The sequence below is a fragment of the Chelonoidis abingdonii genome, chromosome 6 (genome assembly GCF_003597395.2).
Source record: "Chelonoidis abingdonii isolate Lonesome George chromosome 6, CheloAbing_2.0, whole genome shotgun sequence".
NCBI lineage: Eukaryota > Metazoa > Chordata > Testudines > Testudinidae > Chelonoidis > Chelonoidis abingdonii.
Window position 1 is genome coordinate 137,432,789 of NC_133774.1, and position 20,195 is coordinate 137,452,983.

The 20,195-nt window shown below is 45.0% G+C and overlaps 1 protein-coding gene across 1 annotated transcript in view; it reads right to left on the reverse strand.

Annotated features, from left to right (window-relative positions):
• B4GALT1 (beta-1,4-galactosyltransferase 1) overlaps positions 1 to 20,195 on the reverse strand; it is a 53,851-nt gene that overhangs the window by 13,634 nt on the left and 20,022 nt on the right. The window contains exon 2 of the mRNA XM_032788658.2: positions 4,297 to 4,532. Coding sequence (XP_032644549.1) covers positions 4,297 to 4,532 — 236 coding nt within the window. The remainder of the gene's footprint in view (positions 1 to 4,296; positions 4,533 to 20,195) is intronic.

The window sequence follows — 20,195 nt, forward strand, 5'->3', positions numbered from 1 at the left end:
TCTACAGCAATGGGGATAACAGCATTGCTCTGCTTCCTGGGGGGCAGGAGGACAAACTCAGTACAGACTGGGAGGAGCCAAGTAATGGGGCAGGAGAATTATGTATGGAACAAGTAAGCAGAGTTCCCATCCTGGAGAGAGTGACTGGGGTGACACCCAAACTGGCACTCAGGTTCTACCTGGGAAGAATTTTCCCCAATGTTTTTAAAGACTGCCTTGTCCCCAGGAATGTGGACACCAGAGGAGGAAAGTGATTTCAGAGGGTTAAAGGGAATGGATGGTCATCTCACTCACAGGCCTACTGGTGCATTCTACAACTCCTGGAGTGCCTATCCCATAATGCCCAGGGGCATCCTAAACATGAGGGCTGGCATTGTGGGATGTAGCTTAGAGGGCCAGCTAAGCTGGTGGAGCATTGGCACTTGTGGCTTCCATTGTTGACTGGGCTGGGTCACGCAGACCTGACCTGAAGATCTCATCTCAGATGTTGCAACACATTGTGACCAGTGCTTGTAGATTACGTGGCATGACTGTTGTTTGCAGATGCAAAACATTAGAGGGATCTTGCAAACTCCAGCTGTCCTAATCAATTGTTCATTGTAACATCTTTTTTATCTCCCACTGGGAAGTCACAGCTGCTGCTTTATTTCTTAGATTACCCATTTAAATAGATGTTGGCATGTGAATGGCCCAAATTAAGTTAACATTTAATTGAGGTAAACGGGCCAAAGGTCAGGTTCACAAGTGTGTTAATGGTATTTGTTCCACTGAAGATTGGTTATTGACCCGTTAACTGAGGTTGGCAGAAATGTATCCATTTACATCAGGAGGAATTTAAAAAAACACTAGATTTTAAAAAAACAATAGACCATAAAATTGCTGCTCTACATTCGCCCTCAACCCACCCAGCTTGAGTTTTCCACTGGCTCTGGTTACACCCCAGACATTTTACAAATACCACTTTTCTGACTTCAGTCCAGCATTAATGTGGTGCATTTCAGAAAGCCAAGAATTGAATGGTGAAGATGCAATGGATTCACGCCTGAATTGCATTGCACTGAAAGGAAGAAGTTTGACATTACCAGTGCAGCAGCAGTAAGGGTCAGCGCTCCTCTCTCTTTCTATGAGATGTAGAGTACAGAAGAGCACGAAGACGGAGTGCAAGAATCAGATCACACAGTAATTTTCCTTGCTTCAGTGACTGCTTTGCTACAGACACGATTAACAAGTAAAGGTAAAATTTCCCCACTAGAAGGACAAAAAGAAAAAAAAAAAAAAAAGAAGGATGGATGCAAAGGGAAGGACAGACAAGAAAAAGAGAAAAGCAATTGTCAAGACAGCAGAGAAATAAGAACGTTTTCCCCCTCTACTTCTGTCAGAGCACCCACATTTCTGTAAACACCCCGATGCAGCTTTCCTCTCGCCCCCACAGAGGGTGGCGGCTGGCTTAGTGCCACTGACAGTTCTCTATGTTAGGGACATAATGTTTCAGAGATGTGCAGAACATGTTTAGACTTGTTCATGTTTAGATTTCAGCACAGGAGAAGGCAAACATTTTAACTGCAAATTAGGTCACATCAGTTACTACAGATAATCACTGCCCTCCCGAAAAGGAGATACTTGCAGAAGAATGAACTGTACCCAGGGCCGGCGCTAGGATTTCTGACGCCCTAGGCGCCGGGACATTTCGCCGCCCCCCACGCGGGTCTCGCAGCTCTGGCGGAGCTGCGGCAGGTCCACCGGAGCCGCGGCTCCCTGACCCCGGGGGGGAGGGGGGCGCCCCGGGCTGCGGACCGCAGGCGGGCTCCCTGACCGGGAGCGCCGGGTGCTGGACCGCCGCAGCGGCTCCCTGACCCGGGGACGCCCTGGGTTGCCGGGCGCGGCGCGGCTTCCTGACCGGGGCGCCTGGCTGCCACTGTGCGCTGACCCCAGGGGCGCCTAACTGCCGGCGCCGTGGCTGCGCGCTGACCCCGGGGGCGCCTAAAAGCTGCCAGGCTGCAGGCAGCTGCTGCCGCCGGCAGCTCAGACTACGCAGCGGCTGCTGCAACCATTTAAAAAATTTTGGGGGGGCGCCGCTTTTTGGCGCCCCCAAATCTTGGTGCCCTAGGCAACTGCCTAGTTTGCCTAAATGGTTGCACCGGCCCTGACTGTACCTCTCTAGGGTCTGTATACTCAGTATATTGGCAACATGTTTGTTTAACTCTTCGTCAAGGGAGCACATTTTAAAAGACTGACTAGATAATTTTTGTGCAGGTTAATTTTACAGCATATGCCAAATGCCCTCTGATATAGTTCATTTCCCATGACCAGGCAGTGCTTGCCTTCATTGCCAGGGACACTAACCACTGGAGATTAGTCTCAGCAGTGTTGTTATCACCGTGATGTGGATATCCGCTCACTAGCAGCTAGCCCAAGGCCACAAGTCATTTTTCAAATACCTCTGAAAAGCTATCATATGATATGAGATATTTACAATGAGCAGTAACACCCCAGTTGTAGGACTGAAATCCCATATTTTAAACAAGATGCTGCACACCCTAACACAAAAGATAAATTAACGTGTGAAGCTTAGAGCAACCAGCGACCATTTATTAGAAACGGCCACACACCACTAACTTATGACTTTCCAAGTTATGCAAATGTTCCCAGCTTGTGAAACTCGCATGTTTGGTGAGAGGAGCATGCTGGCTGATGGAAGGACAGAACGCAGAGGCATCCAGCTTTGTCCCCACCCGCACATATGTGTTTTCAATGGGTATTTTACCAGAACACTAGCATTACTATATGGCCAAACAAAACACACATGCATGTACACGGTGGATCCTTAGTGCATCAAAATACCATCTTCACGAGCTAGGGGTGGCTGGGTATTTACACCACCATTTGTGAGAGGCGTGTGGTCTTGCACGGCTCAGTCTGGAGAGCTGCACTCTAAATGGTCATTTAAGCTATGCTGCAAAGGGGGTCTGCAAAGCAACTTCAGCGATAACATTTAGTACAATTAGTCTAGCATGTTACTACTAGTTGCAGAAAAGCTGATTCAGTCACCAGTATGGTCTGATATATAAGCATGTTACACATATATACAAAAATGATTTGAGGAGGATTAATGACAGTACATTATAATCTAAACTAAAATAATCTGCAGTTGCATATCATCTGTAAATAGAACCCTCTGCCATCACAGACACATGAACAAAGTCGTATCAAGCACAGCAGGTAGGTATCAACATTCCTTAGGTCAGTATTTACCATTACTATAAATACACAGCAATCCATTTCCTGGGGCATAGAGAAAAGTTCAAACCCTTCTGCTGCATCTGAACACACCAACTGATCTTGACTTTAGATACCATCCATGGTGGTTTGCAGTGTTGTTGTAGCCAGGCTGGTCCCAGAGTATGAGAGAGACAAGGTGGGCAAGGTAAAGCTGATCTGATACAAGATACTACTTCACCCACCTTGTCTCTCTTGACAACAGTTATGCTCCAGGGAGCGTGCTGCCTTTCAGCATTGCACAGGGCTGGGATCCAAAACTAGACAGAGATGCTGTGTTAATATTTATCTGCCAGACACTTGGGGAGACTTCACTGGCACCCTTCGGAGTGATAGCGGTGCCCTTTCAGCACAACTACTGTACTTTTCTTAACTTGTTAAGCTTCTCAATGTGTGCACAACAGCCAATTTTTTGGGAATCATGGCATATGCCCAAGCCAGTCATGTCGTTTGGAGAAGGATGAAAGAAGGGCTAAAAGGCAAATATATTGGAAGTAATGCCAGTAATGTTTTTCTATTCCATTTACTTGAAATGGACGTGTCTACATCTATAAGAGATCTATGTTCTATCCAGTTAGTGCACTGTTCCTATTATTGTTCCTGGGGGTTATCTGGGTATCTGGCCTGCATCATACAGGTGTTCAGACTAGGGACTCGATGCTCCCTTCTGGCCTCACAAGTTGGTGATAAGTGTATCCTGGTGGAAATAAGATGAGACTGTATTACTAAAAGTTTTCCTCAAAGTGGCTACTTAAGTAGAAGTTACTCACAAGGAATTTGCCTAGCTTGAGAAGTGGATCTCAGTTTACTGGGGGAAGCATTTTTCTAAAGCTATAAAAGCAATTAGCAGACGTGTTTGGATTTGTTTGAAGATTATGCAGTGAAGATTCCTGACTCTTCCATTTTGTGCATTAATCTTCTGAACCAGCAAGTTGGTTACTGAGTATAAGCCAACTGCACCTTTGCACGGGAGTACTATAGCCATTATTCTGCAAACATATGCATGTCCCAAGTCTTTACCTGATTGATGACATACACTCCATAGTCAAGCTGTTGCCTTTGAAGGATTGGGTGGAGATAATACAGCCAGTACTTCAGATGCTCATCACGATTCCTGAATGGGATTATGATGGCTACTTTCTGAAGTGCTTTACAGTCTTCTGGAGCATATCGGCCTCCTTCTCTCACTTCAGGGTTTATCCTCTTAGCTTCCTCAAGATTCACTGGCCGGGAAAATTCCACATTCAGTGCACCAACTGGAAAGGACCATGACAGACAGTGAGTTTGCAGATTCCAAAAGACCCACACAATTCTCTGTAAAGGTTTGAAGAAATACATTGGTGGAGGAGGGAGTTTGGATCTGAATGGAATCTGACGGACATGAAAAACTGCCCCTTAACCAAGCACAAAATACCCAGCTGCACAATACAGGAACAGCAGGAGACCCTGCCCCACTCAGGGAAGACTCACACTTCAATGTGCTTTGGGTCAGGCCTCAAATTTGTATCTGATATTTACTGGGTCTGAAAGTTCTCAGACCTGCCATAGGTCACTGGCTCCTACATGGAATAACATCCCAGCATGCATTCTGCTGTTGGCACACCCTGGCACCAGCCCGAGGAGAGAACACACACTCCACTTAATCGCTACCCTGCAATATAGTGCGGGTCTTACATGGTTGAAAAATAATCTCCTTACTCCAAGGACTAACGACATGCAAAACTAACAAGACTGCCTTTTTGCTAAGAATACCCACAGAGCAACTGAAAGTACGCCCATCTTTAAAGTTCCTGTTCGAGAAACATTAAACAAAGCCATATTTGCATTCAGGCTGGCAACTTCAGTGCTTGGTATCAGTAGAGTAGGTTTGGAAAGTGCCACGGTTGTTTTCCCTGAAGGAAGGGTTTCAAACTGAGAGGCGCGTAGGCAAACATGTCTATTGTATTAGTGTTACTCCAAACAAGGCCACACATGGCTCAGAATGCCGGCTGAACTCCACTATGGTGCTAGCCAGCCACAGAGGACATGACCCGATGGCAGGGATTGGTTAAGGCTCTGAATAAAAGGGTGTCTGTTGGGGGGAGGCAAGGGAGAGACTGAAAATGGGAATAACTAATGAAGAAAAGTAGCCAGGCTGCACACTCTGCCAGTCACCCCTTGCTAAAGTGCTGTGCACTCCTCAGCGCAGAGGCCCAGGACTGGGACTGAGGCTGGGGCTGATCCCTCAGTGCAGTCGTGGGTGCCCTGGGGAAAACTCAGTCAGCTCAACTGGTGCAGATCCTGGCCTGTCCTTCTCTGCACTGTGACATGTTACCACAATCCAGCAGGATTTTAAACCATTGTGTTTGCCAACATGCTGCTCATCAGACTTTGCAGCCAGTGCAGAAAAGGACCCGTCATGTTCAGTGTTATGCCAGTTACACCCTGATGTGCTGGCAAAGTCAGGGCTACTCCTGAGCCCAGACAAGGCCTCAGACACCCTACACAGCAATGGTGTCATCCAAAACACGGGGTGGGGGCACCAGCCAAGTCTACAGCTGCACACTGGAGAAGCAGGATTATTTTTCATCAGGCTGTTTCTCAGTAGCAGCTCTCTGCTCTGAGTCAGTCCTGCCCATTCTAAAACAGATGCAGGGGAAATCCAGCAACCTCTCAAAAGCGTGAGAGCAGCCCAGGGAGTGGGAACCCCCAGTAAGAGAGGCCAAAGTCCCCTGGGGGCTGCCCTGGAACCCTCAGAGTGGTGTTCTTTGACAGGAGCACCTGGCAGTCCTAGACTACGGTGCAGAGCACCGTGTGCTGAGCGTCAGCGGGGTGTTTGCTTTAAGGGAAGAATTCAGATAATGTCAGTTCTTCCGTCTGACGGTGTAAATGCATCACGGAATGGGGCTCAGCTTTAGCTAAACACTATTGACATGTCCTTCAATTTAATCATTTAAAGGCCATCTGCACTTCATTCAAAGCACATATGTTTTTTGGAGAGATCTTAGGTTCACTTCACATTTGGTTGAGCACAATACCAGACCTGCTATGTACACACACTGCCACACACCCCTTTTTCATCCCAAGATTTAATTTAAGAAGTGAGAGCTCCATGGCCACGCTCACCAGCATGTGCGGGCACGGGGAAAGCACTCAGCCTGTGTACAGCTGGGGAAATTACTGCAGACCAAAGCTCATCCTCACAAAGCATCTTCGTTAGCTGCACAGAGCATGACTGGTAAGGAGAACGGGCATGGTTTTCAGAGATCAGTACAGATAAGTAGCTGTTGCATTAATGTAAATATAGACAATACTCACTGTACCATTCATGTATAGTGATATCATCACAATATGACTTTAGTTCTGGCCTGTGGCCTTTTTCTTGCTTATTGAAGTACGAGGAGTTACTTCTGCTTCAGGCTATACTCCTACATCCAGTGCCATGCAAGGGGTGACGGGGTCAGGTGGGGATTGTCAATACTCTCCATAAGCCAGCAAGGTCTCTGTAACAGGGCAACTCACCTCTTCAGGACTGGGGTTAGCCAGGTCTCATTATAGAGTGAGCTACACTACACACACACACTTCGGTATACCTACTTCCTCACTCAGTGCTGTGAAAAATCCACCCCCTCCCCGAGCAACTTACTTACGTCAACCTAACGCTCCATGCAGACAATACTATGCTGAGGGGAGAGCTTTTCCCACTGATACTCCACCTCCGCGAGAGGCAGTAGCTAAGCCTCTTGCGGAGCTCCCCTGTCAGCTCTGAGTGTCTTCATCAAAACACTTTGCTGATGCAACATTAATCCTGCAGACCTGTCCTGAGAGAAGGGGTTCGGCCTGCAAGAGCTGTGGACCAGAGGGCTGAAGACGACAGAGTTCCAGCCAGATAAAGCCTGAGAGATTTTGAACTGGGACCTAGCTCTGGGGTGTCCCCAAGTAAAGGGAGAGTGTATCTGAACTGGGTTGGGGCCTGGAGGGCCAGTGTGCAAATACTCAATCCATGGGAGCCCAGGAGGAGAAAGGTATAATTACGGCAGACTGAGAGTTAAGGGACCCGGAAGGGATGAGAAATTGGAGCAGGGCACCACAGAACGACCTCCATCCAGGAGGCAGCTGGCCCCTCTACAGTCTCCTATAAGCAAGATGTCGCTACCTTTACAAAAGATACTACGAACAGACAGATGACTAGAACATTGAAGCACTGTAAATAATTAAGCCAGGGGTCGGCAACCTTTCAGAAGTGCTGTGCCAAGTCTTCATTCATTCACTCTAATTTAAGGTTTCGCATGCCAATAATACATTTTAACATTTTTAGAAGGTCTCTTTCTATAAGTCTATAATATAAAACTAAACTATTGTTGTATGTAAAGTAAACAAGGTTTTTAAAATGTTTAAGGAGCTTCATTTAAAATTAAATTAAAATGGAGGGCAGTGTGAGTGCCACTGAAAATCAGCTCGCACGCTGCCTGCGGCACACGTGCCATAGGTTGCTTACCCCTGAATTAAACCGAACTGTTCAGTGAAGTGCATGTTGTGATCAGAGAAGACTTGCACCTGCTGACAACGGGGGGAGGGGCACAATTTAAAGGTTTGGCCAGCTCCAGAACTGCTCAAGTCACCCCCAACACCTCCGTCAGATCCTTCCCCTTCCCCTCAGCTTCCCCTCCCAAAAAGCAGCAGCCCCTCCCTGCAGCTCCCAGCTGTTGCTCCTGCCTCTACCCGTAGGGGTAGGGGTTCCAACAGCTGCAGCACAGGGAGAGGGCCCGGCTGCACCATGTGACCGAGAGGGGCCAGAAAACACTGACAAATCTGGGAGGACCCCCCATACTGCCTCTGCTGTGATGTTCTAAACTTTGCTTTTTGTGTCTGTTCACTTACCCTCCAGTTCACCAATTCCAGTAATTTACAATGGGTCTCCGAATTCCAGGTGAGGCTAATGGTTATATCACCAGTGCTTCCGGCACAGAAAACACCAGCAGGCTTTACCTGTCCTCACCTGCTCTTCTGCAAGAATCAAAAATGGTCCTCTACCTCCTCCCCATTCTGTATGGTTGTTTAATGGAACATGACACAGGCATGGCTTGATGTTTTTCCTTGCATTTCCCTAAAATGCCTGGGAGGAGAGGGACAGTTAGTTTTCCAGATTTGAGTGTGAGACCTTAAGAGCATGTCAGTGCCAAAGGGCTCACTGGTACCACGTGGTGAGTTTCAGCTGGCCTGACCAATTCAGGATACCCCAACTCACTAGGACTATAATCTGTATTTAAAAGGTGTCATGTAATATGTAACTGGAAAAACTAATAACTCACTGATCTTCAATATTCTTGCGTAATATATGTACGTGGTGTGCCTTAAGAGTTATGGACGTATGCTGGAATGACGACTAAAATGTGTTTAAGACAGGTGTGTCAGGGAGTTGGTAACAGGTCTGCCCTAGACAAAGGAACATGTTTGTTTCTCTGACCAGCCTAGTCACCCGGTTTCATAAACATACAGCTAAGGGAAGCTTAAAATCCCTCCTTTACCCACTCAAATTACCTGGTTGGCACCTGACCAAAAGGACCAATGAGGGGAGAAGATACTTTCAAATCTGTGGGGGAAGGTTTTTGTTTTGTCTCTCTTTGTGTGTTCTCTCCGGGTCAGCGAGGAACCAGGGCAGGGAAAATACATCTCCTAAAGCCATATCTGAACTAAGCGTCTGAGGTTACAAATTGTAAGTAACAGGAAGGAAATACGTTAGATTATCTTTTGTTTTAGCTTGTGAATTTTCCCTAGGCAAAGAGAGTGGTTTATTCCTGTTTTTTTGTAACTTTAAAGTTTTGCCTAGAAGGGAATCCTATGTGTTTTGAATCTGATTACCCTGTAAAATTACCTTCCATCCTGATTTTACAGAGGTGATTCTTTTACTTTTTCTTTGTAATAAAGTTCTGCTTTTAAGATCTTGATTGGTTTTTAGTGTCCTAAAAACCCAAGGGCTGGTCTGTGCCCACTTTGTTAGCCTATTTGGTTGGTATATTATTCTCAAGCCTCCCCAGGAAAGGGGTGAAGGGACTTGGGTGGATTTTGGGGGAACAGCAACTCCAAGTGGTTCTTTTCCTTGAATCTTTGTCTAACTCACTTGGTGGTCGCAGTAATACCGTTCCAAGGACAAGGAAGAATTCGTGCCTTGAGGGAATTTTTAAACTAAGCTGGTAGAGATAAGCTTAGGGGGTCTTTCATGCAGGTCCCCACATCTGTACCCCAGAGTTCAGAGTGGGGAGGGAACCCTGACACCAGGCAAAGACAATAAAGGTTCATTTAGGTAAACAAAGCTATTGAGTTAACAAATGGGGGAGGAGGAGATACCATGGTGTCTACACTGCAGTAGAGAAAAGCTTGGTCTGAGTTTTACTTTTCGAAGAATTCATTGCAAAGGCTTCCTGATCTATCAAGACAGGGGAGCTGAACCTCAAGTAGTAAGCAACTGAGTCAGCTGATTTGTCAGGCAGTAATACTGTACACCAAGTGTATTTAGGGAGGTGATTTGTGAAAGCCTATCACACAGTGGGGAGAGCAGTGTGAAATGTCTGTATTAACACTGTCTGAGGAATTACGGATACTCACTGGTATTAGGCTTTGCAGTCTATGACCAAACACAGGGAGAAACAGGCTCTCTCCCACACAGGGAGAAGGCAACTACTTACCAGCCTTCAATAAAATTAAGCTAAGAGTGACCAAAAACAATGGAAGCCCTATTTACATATGAATCAGTAGGGGGATGGGAAGTCCACAGGAGGGGAAGAACAGCATGACATCATCCTGTCTCTTGTAACAAAGTCACCAAACTTTGGAAGACATGCCCTAAGGTTTAGACTTTTAGAGGCATGCTTTTACTTTTATTTACTTGTGACCCTTTCTAACTTTGTTTTTACTTGGTATCACTTAATCCTATTGTTAATAAATTTGTTTTATTTTTACTATATATGAGCTCCATGCTGTGTTTGCAGGGATGGGTGTATTTATCGCCGCTAAACTGTTAATCTGTAACGTACCTTTGTCTCTTTAAAGGAGCAACAAACTTTAGTTTGCTTTAGCTGTCCACGGCTGGACACTCCTGGGCACAAAGCTGTGAGGAAATTCATGACTGGGAGCGTGTTGGGGTCACCCTGCTGGTGGAAGCCAGAGCGAGGCTGTAGGCAAACTGCTGGGGTCAGAGCTGCTGAACAGGAGTCACCTTGTATTCTACTGCACCTCTCCTGGGTGAACTGGCTCTCCACGTTTGTCATACATGCCCAGTCTCTAAACAATGTGTACTCCCACATACTCCATGCATACAAAATACCCAGATAACACTTACCCAGAAGTGGCTTTATTGCTTAATTGGCAGCTACGTTTCCTATTGTGACATCAGCCACAATGCGCAGCCAAGCCTATGGGTAGGGGAAAATGATTTCCTAAGCATTCTAGTACCATTTCCTCATACTGACTGCATTCTCAGAATAGCTTCTGCGTCCAACCTCTTCTGCATACTTTATTTGAACTCTTTCATTCAGTGTTACGTAAAACCCATTTCATACGATTCATTCTCTCTCTCACCCACCCTCCCCATCTGAGTAGCACAGATGCAGAATCCACCTCAGCCAGGGCCCAACCACTCCTCCTCTCACACACTGCTATTGTGGGGGTTTTCAAGGTGGCTCTCATGGATTTACCTACTCATTACCCCTAAATGTGGGTCCATTAGGATGAAATGCAGAGAAATCAATCAATCATAAGGTCGATATTAAGGAAATGCCTAGCTATTTTCACTTAAAACTAGGCGGTATATCAGGTTACAGTTCATCCAGATGTTTGGGAGAAGGGGGGGAGGGGAGTTAAAACCACTTAAACCACCCACTCCTCCCCAAGAGTCAGTACTGTATTCAGTGATGAGCTGCCAAAAACTTAACAACTGGTTCCCTACTGGGTCTTTGGCGGCACTTTGGCAGTGGGTCCTCCACTTGCTCTGGGTCTTCAGTGACATTCGGCGGTGGGTCCTTCGGTGCCGAAGACACGGAGCGAGTGAAGGGGCCACCGCCGAAGCGCTCCCGATGACTCAGAGTGCCACCCAGTGAGTACAAGCCCCACATGTTTTTTAACGTGTTTTTTTTAAGTTGTCTCTGTTGGGGCCCCGTTGAAACTGTTTGAATCGGGCCTCACAATTCCTAAAGCCGGCCCTGCACATCAGGGTTGCAAAATTGTATCAAGGGGCCGGTAGGAAAGGCTGTGCCTCCCAAAAGAGCCTATCCCCCGTCATCCGATCCCCACCCACATTCTGCCCCCGACTGCCCCCCTCAGAACCCGCAACCATCAACCCCCCCTGCTCTTTGTCCCCTGCCCATCCCTTCCCGAGACCCCCCCACCCTAACTGCATCCCAGGACCCCACCCAATTTGCCCTGCTCCCTGTCCCCTGACTGAGGGTGTTTTCACTGTGGCATCCCATAGATGAGAACAGCCAGGAGTCTGTCCCCTCTAGACGAAGCTGATGCCCAGCATGCTTTGCAGACACGTGGAGAAGGCCTGCAGCATTTGCTGGTGCTGCAGGGTGGATAAAAATCAATGATTTAAAAATAAAAAAGGGGGGAGGGCTTTTTTGATAAAATGATTTTGGAGGGAAAAAACCTATCTAAAGATGATTTTAATTAAGATACATTATAGCTCAAAGATCTCTCATCCTGGAATAGGGATTATAAATTCTAATTCTATAGTATGAGACAATATAGTCATGTAATGTTTAAGAAAAGTTTTGTAAATGAGTTCCAATAGTTCATGGATTAGGGACTCAATCTTATGGGGTTCCACAGGCTTCTGTATAGATTATTTAGTTTAATCTTTCTATCTACACAATGGGACTCAGTGCTCAGTCTAGAAGATACCATCAGAGATGCTTAGTTTTGCAGTTCTCAAACTGTGAATTTGTGGGTCCAGATATAACATGCTTGTTAACAGCAAAAATGTTTTAAAATAAATAATAATATAGAGAGGTGAGAAACAACAGACCTCAATCCTATTGTGCCTTTGCAAATTTATGTAAACAGAGTCAATCCCTTGCCTCTTTAAAAGTGAAAAGTTTCAAAAAGTTCAATGAATAGAAGATTGTTGGAAGTGGAATAGATCTGGACAAGGAGAAGAAGTCTGGAGATAAATGTGAGAAGGGAGTGACAGGCAGTAGAAACAAAAGTGAAACTTTTTGAGCAGCATATTCCAGAAGTCTTGAGGTCTTTCTGAGTGTAGCCTTCATTGATTGGAGATCTACCAGACCATTCCCTCACTAGAAGGGAAAACTGATAATGGCAGCAGGCTGTAATAGAGACCCAGTTTGGGAATAAGAGCCATTCACGAAATATATCTTTGCTGATGATGTTTTAAAGAAAGTGACACCAGTGAACTGGTGGAAGTCACTTAAGCATTTGGATTCAGAGACTGTTAAAGTGATAATCTCACTTTTAACAGCAGTGGCTTCTTCTGCCAGTGTAGTTCCTTTGGACTAATTCATTCCAAATTGAGAAATCGTTTGGGACCTGAAAAAGTAGGAAAGCTTGTTTTTCTTCTGCAGATTATGCACATGAAAATGAAGGTGAAGACGACTGAGTTAGCTGCAGAAGCCAATATTTTAAGTTTCTCATGTTGACCTGGTTGACGTAGTCTATTTATTTTTTTTCAAATATTTCATTTAACTATTTTAGTTAAACAATTTTCACAAAAACAAACCTGACTTTAAAAAACTTGAATATTTAACTAAATTCAAAAATTCATATGCTTTTATTAAAAAAAATTGTATGTTTGTTGTTGAAGAAAAAAATCCAGAATACATAACGTTTTTGTTTTAGTTAAATAAAACAATTTAAATGTCTGTCTGGTGATGATCTCCTCCTAATACAGCATGGCAAGAAAATCCTCCAAATACTAACGATTAACCTGTTGAATTGGAGATAGTTCACCTCCCAATGGACTTTATAAATATCTGCTTCAATTACCTCTGGTAAATGAAATAACCAATCATTAATTTTCTGATATAGCTGTAAAACTAATCTGAAAAGTTTTCAAAATAAATCACTTTTAAAATGTACAGTGTGTACCTTCTAAAAATGAAATCTACATCTGAGTTGTGAAGAATATGTATTAAGGTTATAACAACCAACAAGAATGCACTTTTATGTAGAAATCCATGATTAAATCAAGTCTTCCAGATTAGTGATTTCAATCAATTTGATTTAAATCAAACCCACCCTGTGGTGCTGTCAAGTTAACTTTATCTAATTTATTGTTGATTAGGTAAACTGCTCAGACTGATTCGTTCCATCTCAGTCCTTCTTACAGTCCGGTCAAGGTGACTGGAACAAAATATGACATTGATACAGAAGCCAATTCATGTTATACCTCTGCCAAACACTCCTCCTCCCCCCAAGGAGGAACACTCTTTATAAGTGCTCAGGGTTTACAAGACTTAACTCACCAAGCTGTGATCACTAGCTTCCATGGATGTGCATTATCTAGGAAGTCTTAACAACTGCTGCTCTGAGACCTAAATTCCCTCAGAGACATCACCTGGCCATCTTTCAGACTAGGGAATTTTCAGTGTTTTCCAGTTCCATTTTTCAGATATTTAAAGACTTCGATTTCTTAGGCTACTAAGAACGTGCCAGCTTGTCCCTTCACATCACCCAGCAAGGCTCCCTCCTTCAGACCAAACAGGGGAGCAGATAGCCCCTAAGGTCAGTGATGCCTGGGCTCCATATCCCTGTATTACCCAGAGACTCTGTGCAGGCATCTCTTCACATTCAACAGGACTCACATGCTGCGACCGCCAACATTATACTAGCATGTCTGGCTTCATTAACTTGTCAGTATACTGAGAATTATACTCTGTAACCAGAGTACTTCCAAGAGCTGCAGAGAAGGATACTAATCACATTAAAACACTGCGCGGAAGCTGTAAGGGAACGGATGTGGCCTGAAGAGCTGCTGTGGTTGTACCAGTTGCTGAACAACAGGAAGTGACTTTTCAAATAAGGTGAAAGGTGAGGCATGTGCAGAACAGAGACGTAGTGGCTGACATGTACTTTGCAAAATACAGCTGGAGAGCACCTCCATGGCACTGCGTGCAGAGCGGGGGTGTGAATTCAGCATGCACCACAGAACTGTCCTCTACCAGCCCTGCGTGGATGGTGCTGGTGTGAACTAAAGGGTACCTAGCATGCATTAATGCAGTCCTCTTTCCAACCTTCTGGTTCATGCCAGCAGTGTCCACGTGGGCAGTTAGTGTGCAATTTGCACCCTGGCAGTCCTCACTGTGGTGCAGCGTAAACAATCCCTAAGTGTGCTCTGCTGACCCAAAGCAGGTGGCATGAACTGCTCACCTGTATAAGGGAGCTGGGAATGGGTCTGCAATGAGAGGATGAGGATGTGGGCTGAGCAGGTCTGGGCCACGAACCCTAGAGCAGCTCCGCATGTGGAGGAGGCTTGAGCTAACTCTGTTCTCTCGTTCAGGTCTATATTAGTAAGGCCAAACCACAGGTAGAGGAGTTTGGACTCTACATGGTGTGGAGACCTTGTCCTAGAGCAGACTGGGAAAGGCACTCACCCACAACCCATTCCATTTGCATTATCTTTATGACACTCCTAACATTTGTTGATAGCAAGCACTAGAGACTTAAGGTACATTAACCCAGGTGATTAGTGCCGGGTCTAGGTTATCCTAGCCTTGGTGTGAATGGTCACACAGCAAAGCCTGCCCAAGTTACTGTGTCCTCACTAGCGCTTTACTCACTTGTGTGTGTCACTAGGACCTCTGGGGGAATCTCCTGGTTCTTTCAGCAGCAGCACACTAAGCTGCTCCATGATCCTTCCCCAATGGCCTGTGCATCATGGATGGAATTATTAGCTAAGGTGCAGTAGCAGAGCCATCCGTGCCAACCCCATTATCCTTAAGTCATGCTCCCAGTTGCACCTGTGCGACTCCACAGACAGTAGCATTGCAGGGCGGTAGAATTTGAGGACAATGGGGTTGCTGGAAAGGATGCATGAGTCAGAAGAACCAGAGCCTCTCTTTTGGATCTCTAGGCAAGCTGGCAGGGCTAGCAGTTACAAACAAAGCAGTTATGCATCTAGAAAGGTATAAGCCAGTGAAATATGTGATTCTTAAGACTAAAGTGGAAACCCAATGCCACCTTATCGTCACTGAGATACAACTGCCCCATAACATTTTATGCAGGTTTACATGATAATCTACTGCTCCTACATGCTTGTGGCTTTAAAAAAAACCATTGCTTTGTTCTGATACTTTCCATTCTGAAATCTTCACTCAAAGTAGATTTTTAACATCTGAATTGAGTTATCAGTGGGTAGATTTTTTTTTTATATGTACTTTTCACATCCAATTATTTTTACAACCCTTTAATTTCACACTGATAACTCATAATTGCCTAAACCTCACTGAAGAACTGCCTCCAGAATAATCTGTAAATTAAAAAACAAGTTTAATTAATTGAAATGATCACTTTTACATATACACAGTAGGAAAACTGCAACATTCTCTCACGGGGTTTCTGGCAACACTATGAGTGGTGGTCAGGTACTCCCTCCTAAGGGGGACAGAGTGATCCATCTGCTGACCAGACTGGGAGACTCGAGAAGTGTGCTGCTTACCTGGAGCTAGAATCCAGGATGTGACGGAGTTTTTGCCGAGACTGATCGAGATCTCGGACTGCTCCCCTTCCTACTTCTCCATGTGGGCACCAATGATACTGCCAAGTAAGACTAAGCAGATCACTGCAGACTACGTGGCTCTGGGAAGAAGGATAAAGGAGTTTGAGGCGCAAGTCATGTTCTTGTCCATCCTCCCTGTTGAAGGAAAAGACCCAGGTAGGTCCACTGAACTGTGGAGGTGAATGCATGGTTACGCAGGTGGTGTCAGAGAGAGTGCTTTGGATTTTTTGACCATGGGATGTTGTTTTGGGAAGAACGATTGCTAGGAAGAGATGGGATTCACCTAACGAAGAGAGAGAAGAGCATCTTCGCAGGCAGGTTTGCTAACCCAGTGAGGAGGGCTTTCAACTAGGTTCACCGGGGGATGGTGACCTAAGCCCAGATGGGAAGCCTCCTGATTCATAGTGAGAAAGCAGGGCAATCGGCTAGTTTTCTTAGGCACATGTATATGAATGCAAGATGCCCGGGAAACAAGCAGGGAGAACTGGAGGTCCTGGCACAATCAAGGAACTATGACGTGATTGGAACAACAGAGATTTGGTGGGGCAGTTCACATGACTGGACCACTGTCATGGATGGGTATAAACTGTTCAGGAAGGACAGGCAGGGGAGACAAGGTGGAAGAGTTGCACTGGATGTAGGAAAGCAGTATGATTGCTCTGAGTTCTAGTTTGAAATTGGAGAAAAGTCTGTTGAGAGTCTTTGGGTTAAGTTTAGCGGCAAGAGCAACAAGGGTGATGTCATGGTTGGTGTGTGCTATAGACCACCGGACCAGGAGGATGAGGTAGATGAGGCTTTCTTCGGACAACTAACTGAAGTCTCCAGATCACAGGCTCTGGTTCTAATGGGGGACTTCTATCACCCTGACATCTGCTGGGAGAGCAATACAGCAGTGCACAGACAATCCAGGAAGTTTTTGGAGAGTGTTGGGGACAACTTCCTGGCACATGTGCTAGAGGAACTGACTAGGGGCCATGCTCCTCTTGACCTGCTGCTTACAAACAGAGAAGAATTGGTAGGGGAAGTAGAAATGGGTGGCAAACTAGGCAGCCGTGACCATGAGATGGTTGAGTTCAGGATCTTGACAAAAGGAAGAAAGGAGAGTAGCAAAATACGGACCCTGGACTTCCGAAAAGCAGACTTTGACTTCCTTAGGGAACTGATGCGCAGGATACCCTGGGAGGCTAAGGAGTCTAGGGGAGCTGGCTGTATTTAAAGAAGCCTTATTAAGGGTGCAGGAACAAACCATCCCGGTGTGCAGAAAGAATAGCAAACATGGCAAGCGACCAGCTTGGCTTAACAGTGAAATCTTTGGTGAGCTTAAACTCAAAAAGGAAACTTACAAGAAATGGAAACTTGGACAGATGACTAGGGAGGAGTATAGAAATATTGCTCAAGCATTCAGGGGTGTAATTGTGAAGGCCAAAGCACAATTGGAGATGCAGCTAACAAGGGATGTGAAGGGTAACAAGAAGGGTTTCTACAGGTATGTTAGCAACAAGAAGGTGGTCAGGGAAAACGTGGGACCCTTACTGAATGGGGGAAGCAACCTAGTTAGAGATGATGTGGAAAAAGCTGAAGTACTCAATGCTTTTTTTGCCTCGGTCTTCACGGACAAAGTCAGCTCCCAGACTGCTGCACTGGGCAACACAGTATGGGGAGAAGGTGAGCAGCCCTCAGTGGTGAAAGAAAAGGTTAAGGATTATTTAGAAAAGCTGGACATGCACAAGTCCATGGGTCCAGATCTAATGCATCCAAGTGTGCTGAAGGAGTTGGCTAATGTGATTGCAGAGCCATTAGCCATTATCTTTGAAAATTCGTGGTGATCGGGGGAGGTCCCAGACGACTGGAAAAAAGCAAAATATAGTGCCGATATTTATAAAAGGGCAAAAAGAGAATTCAGGGAACTACAGACCGGTCAGCCTCACTTCAGTCCCCAGCAAAATCATGGTGCAGGTTCTCAAGGAATCCTTTCTGAAGCACTCGGAGGAGAGGAAAGTAATCAGAAATATTTAACATGGATTCATCAAGGGCAAGTCATGCCTGACCAACCTGACTGCCTTCTATGATGAGATAACTGGCTCTGTGGATATGGGGAAAAGGGTAGATGTGATATATGCTGACTTCAGCAAAACTTTTAATACGGTCTCCCACAGTATTCTTGCCAGCAAGTTAAAGTAGTATGGATTAGATGAGTGGACTATAAGGTGGATAGAAAGCTGGCTAGATTGTTGTGCTCAATGTAGTGATCAATGGCTCAATGTCTAGTTGGCAGCTGGTATCAAGAGGAGTGCCCCATGGGTCGGTCCTGGGGACGGTTTTGTTCAACATCTTTATTGATGATCTGGCTGATGGGATTAATTGCACCCTCAGCAAGTTCGCAGATGACACTAAGCTGGGGGGAGAGGTAGATATGCTGGAGGGTAGGGATAGGGTCAAGAGTGACCTTGACAAATTGGAGGATTGGGCCAAAAGAAATCTGATGAGGTTCAACAAGGACAAGTGCAGAGTCCTGCACTTAGGAAGGAAGAATCCCATGCACCGCTACAGACTGGGGACCAACTGGCTAAGTGGCAGTTCTGGAGAAAAGGACCTGGGGATTATAGTGGATGAGAAGCTGGATATGAGTCAGCAATGTGCCCTCGTTGCCAAGAAGGCCAATGGCATATTGGGCTGTATTAGTAGGAGCATTGCCAGCAGATAGAGGAAAGTGATTATTCATCTCTATTCAGCACTGGTGAGGCCACACCTGGAGTACTGTGTCCAGTTTTGGTTCCCCCACTACACAAGGAATGTGGACAAATTGGAGAGAGTCCAGCAGAGGGCAACGAAAATGATTAGGGGCTGGGGTACATGACTTACGAGGAGAGGTTTAGTTGGTGCTGGTCCTGCTTTGAGCAGGGGGTTGGACTAGATGACCTCCTGAGGTCTCTTCCAACCCTCATCTTCTATGATTCTATAACTGTTCTACATTGCACACTAAGCATCTTGGGTCACTAGATCAGCTGATGGGTGCTATACGCATGAGGAGGCAGAAGGGTTTATACTGTGAGGCAATGGAATATTACCCCAGTAAATGTTCAGGGAAGAAAACATATACGGAGAATTAATCTGTTCATCCTGGGGAGGCCCAGCCACCAGATATTTACATACGTGAAAGCGAAAGGTGGTAAGGAACAGTTTTTAAAACAGTCACGCTCTATTGCTTCCCAATGCATTTTTCGTTTGCTGCACCTTACTCTTGGTCATGTTCCATTCAGTTGTGTTTCAAATGCAGTAGTTTCTAGACAGTAAACTGTATAAGTATCAGCCCCAACGTAGCAAAGATGGGCAAAAGTTACAGACAAGGAGAGCAGAAAAAGTAAAGCACAATTGTTATAGGACAAACTAAAACAACTTGTAACCCTAATGAGAAAAAGCAAAGAGCCTGGTATCCTATTTCTGAAGGATACTTTGGAACTCACTTTTTTGTTTTAAAAATTTACTCACCCCCATCATCCTCAAGGAAAATAAATCCATGATATTTAGGAAAACTGGGAATGCCTGTTTAGGAGGGTGAGGAGTTGTGCTACCTTCAGCCACATTTTATTTCAGTATCCAAGATAGTCTGCGTCTAGGAAGTTAAGTATAATAGTTGTACCCTAGTGCTCAAAAGGTGGATAAAAATCATTGATCTTTTTAAAAAAATTGATTTTAAAAGTTACATTAAATACATTTTTCTTTTTAACAATAAACCAATTTAAAATTAAAATTATGACAACCTAAGTTAAAGCCTAAATTTACTATAATCTATTAAAATAATTTAAATTAAATAAAAATAATACTCAAGCAGTAGACGTTCGCTGAGCAAATTTTAAAGAAAATCAAAGCACTGAACTGATGGACATCACTGGCTTAGCACAATCTGGTTCCAAACGCTTAAGTGCCAAACCAGCTTTTGACAGCAGGATTCCCTCTGGACCTGCAGAAGAGGCTATTTTCATTTCAATTTATTCAGCAAGTTCAGTTCCACAACTCTCTCATTCAAAGTTGAGAAACCAATTGGGAGTTGAAAAAGCAGGAAAGCTTGTTTTCCATTTCCAATCTCTGAATAAAGATGTGGTGAGAGAGTATGAGATCAACTAGTTCTAAAACCTTGGAGGACATGGGAACCAAACACATACTTCAATTCATTAACTACAGTTAATACTTCCTGTGTTTAATAAATCAG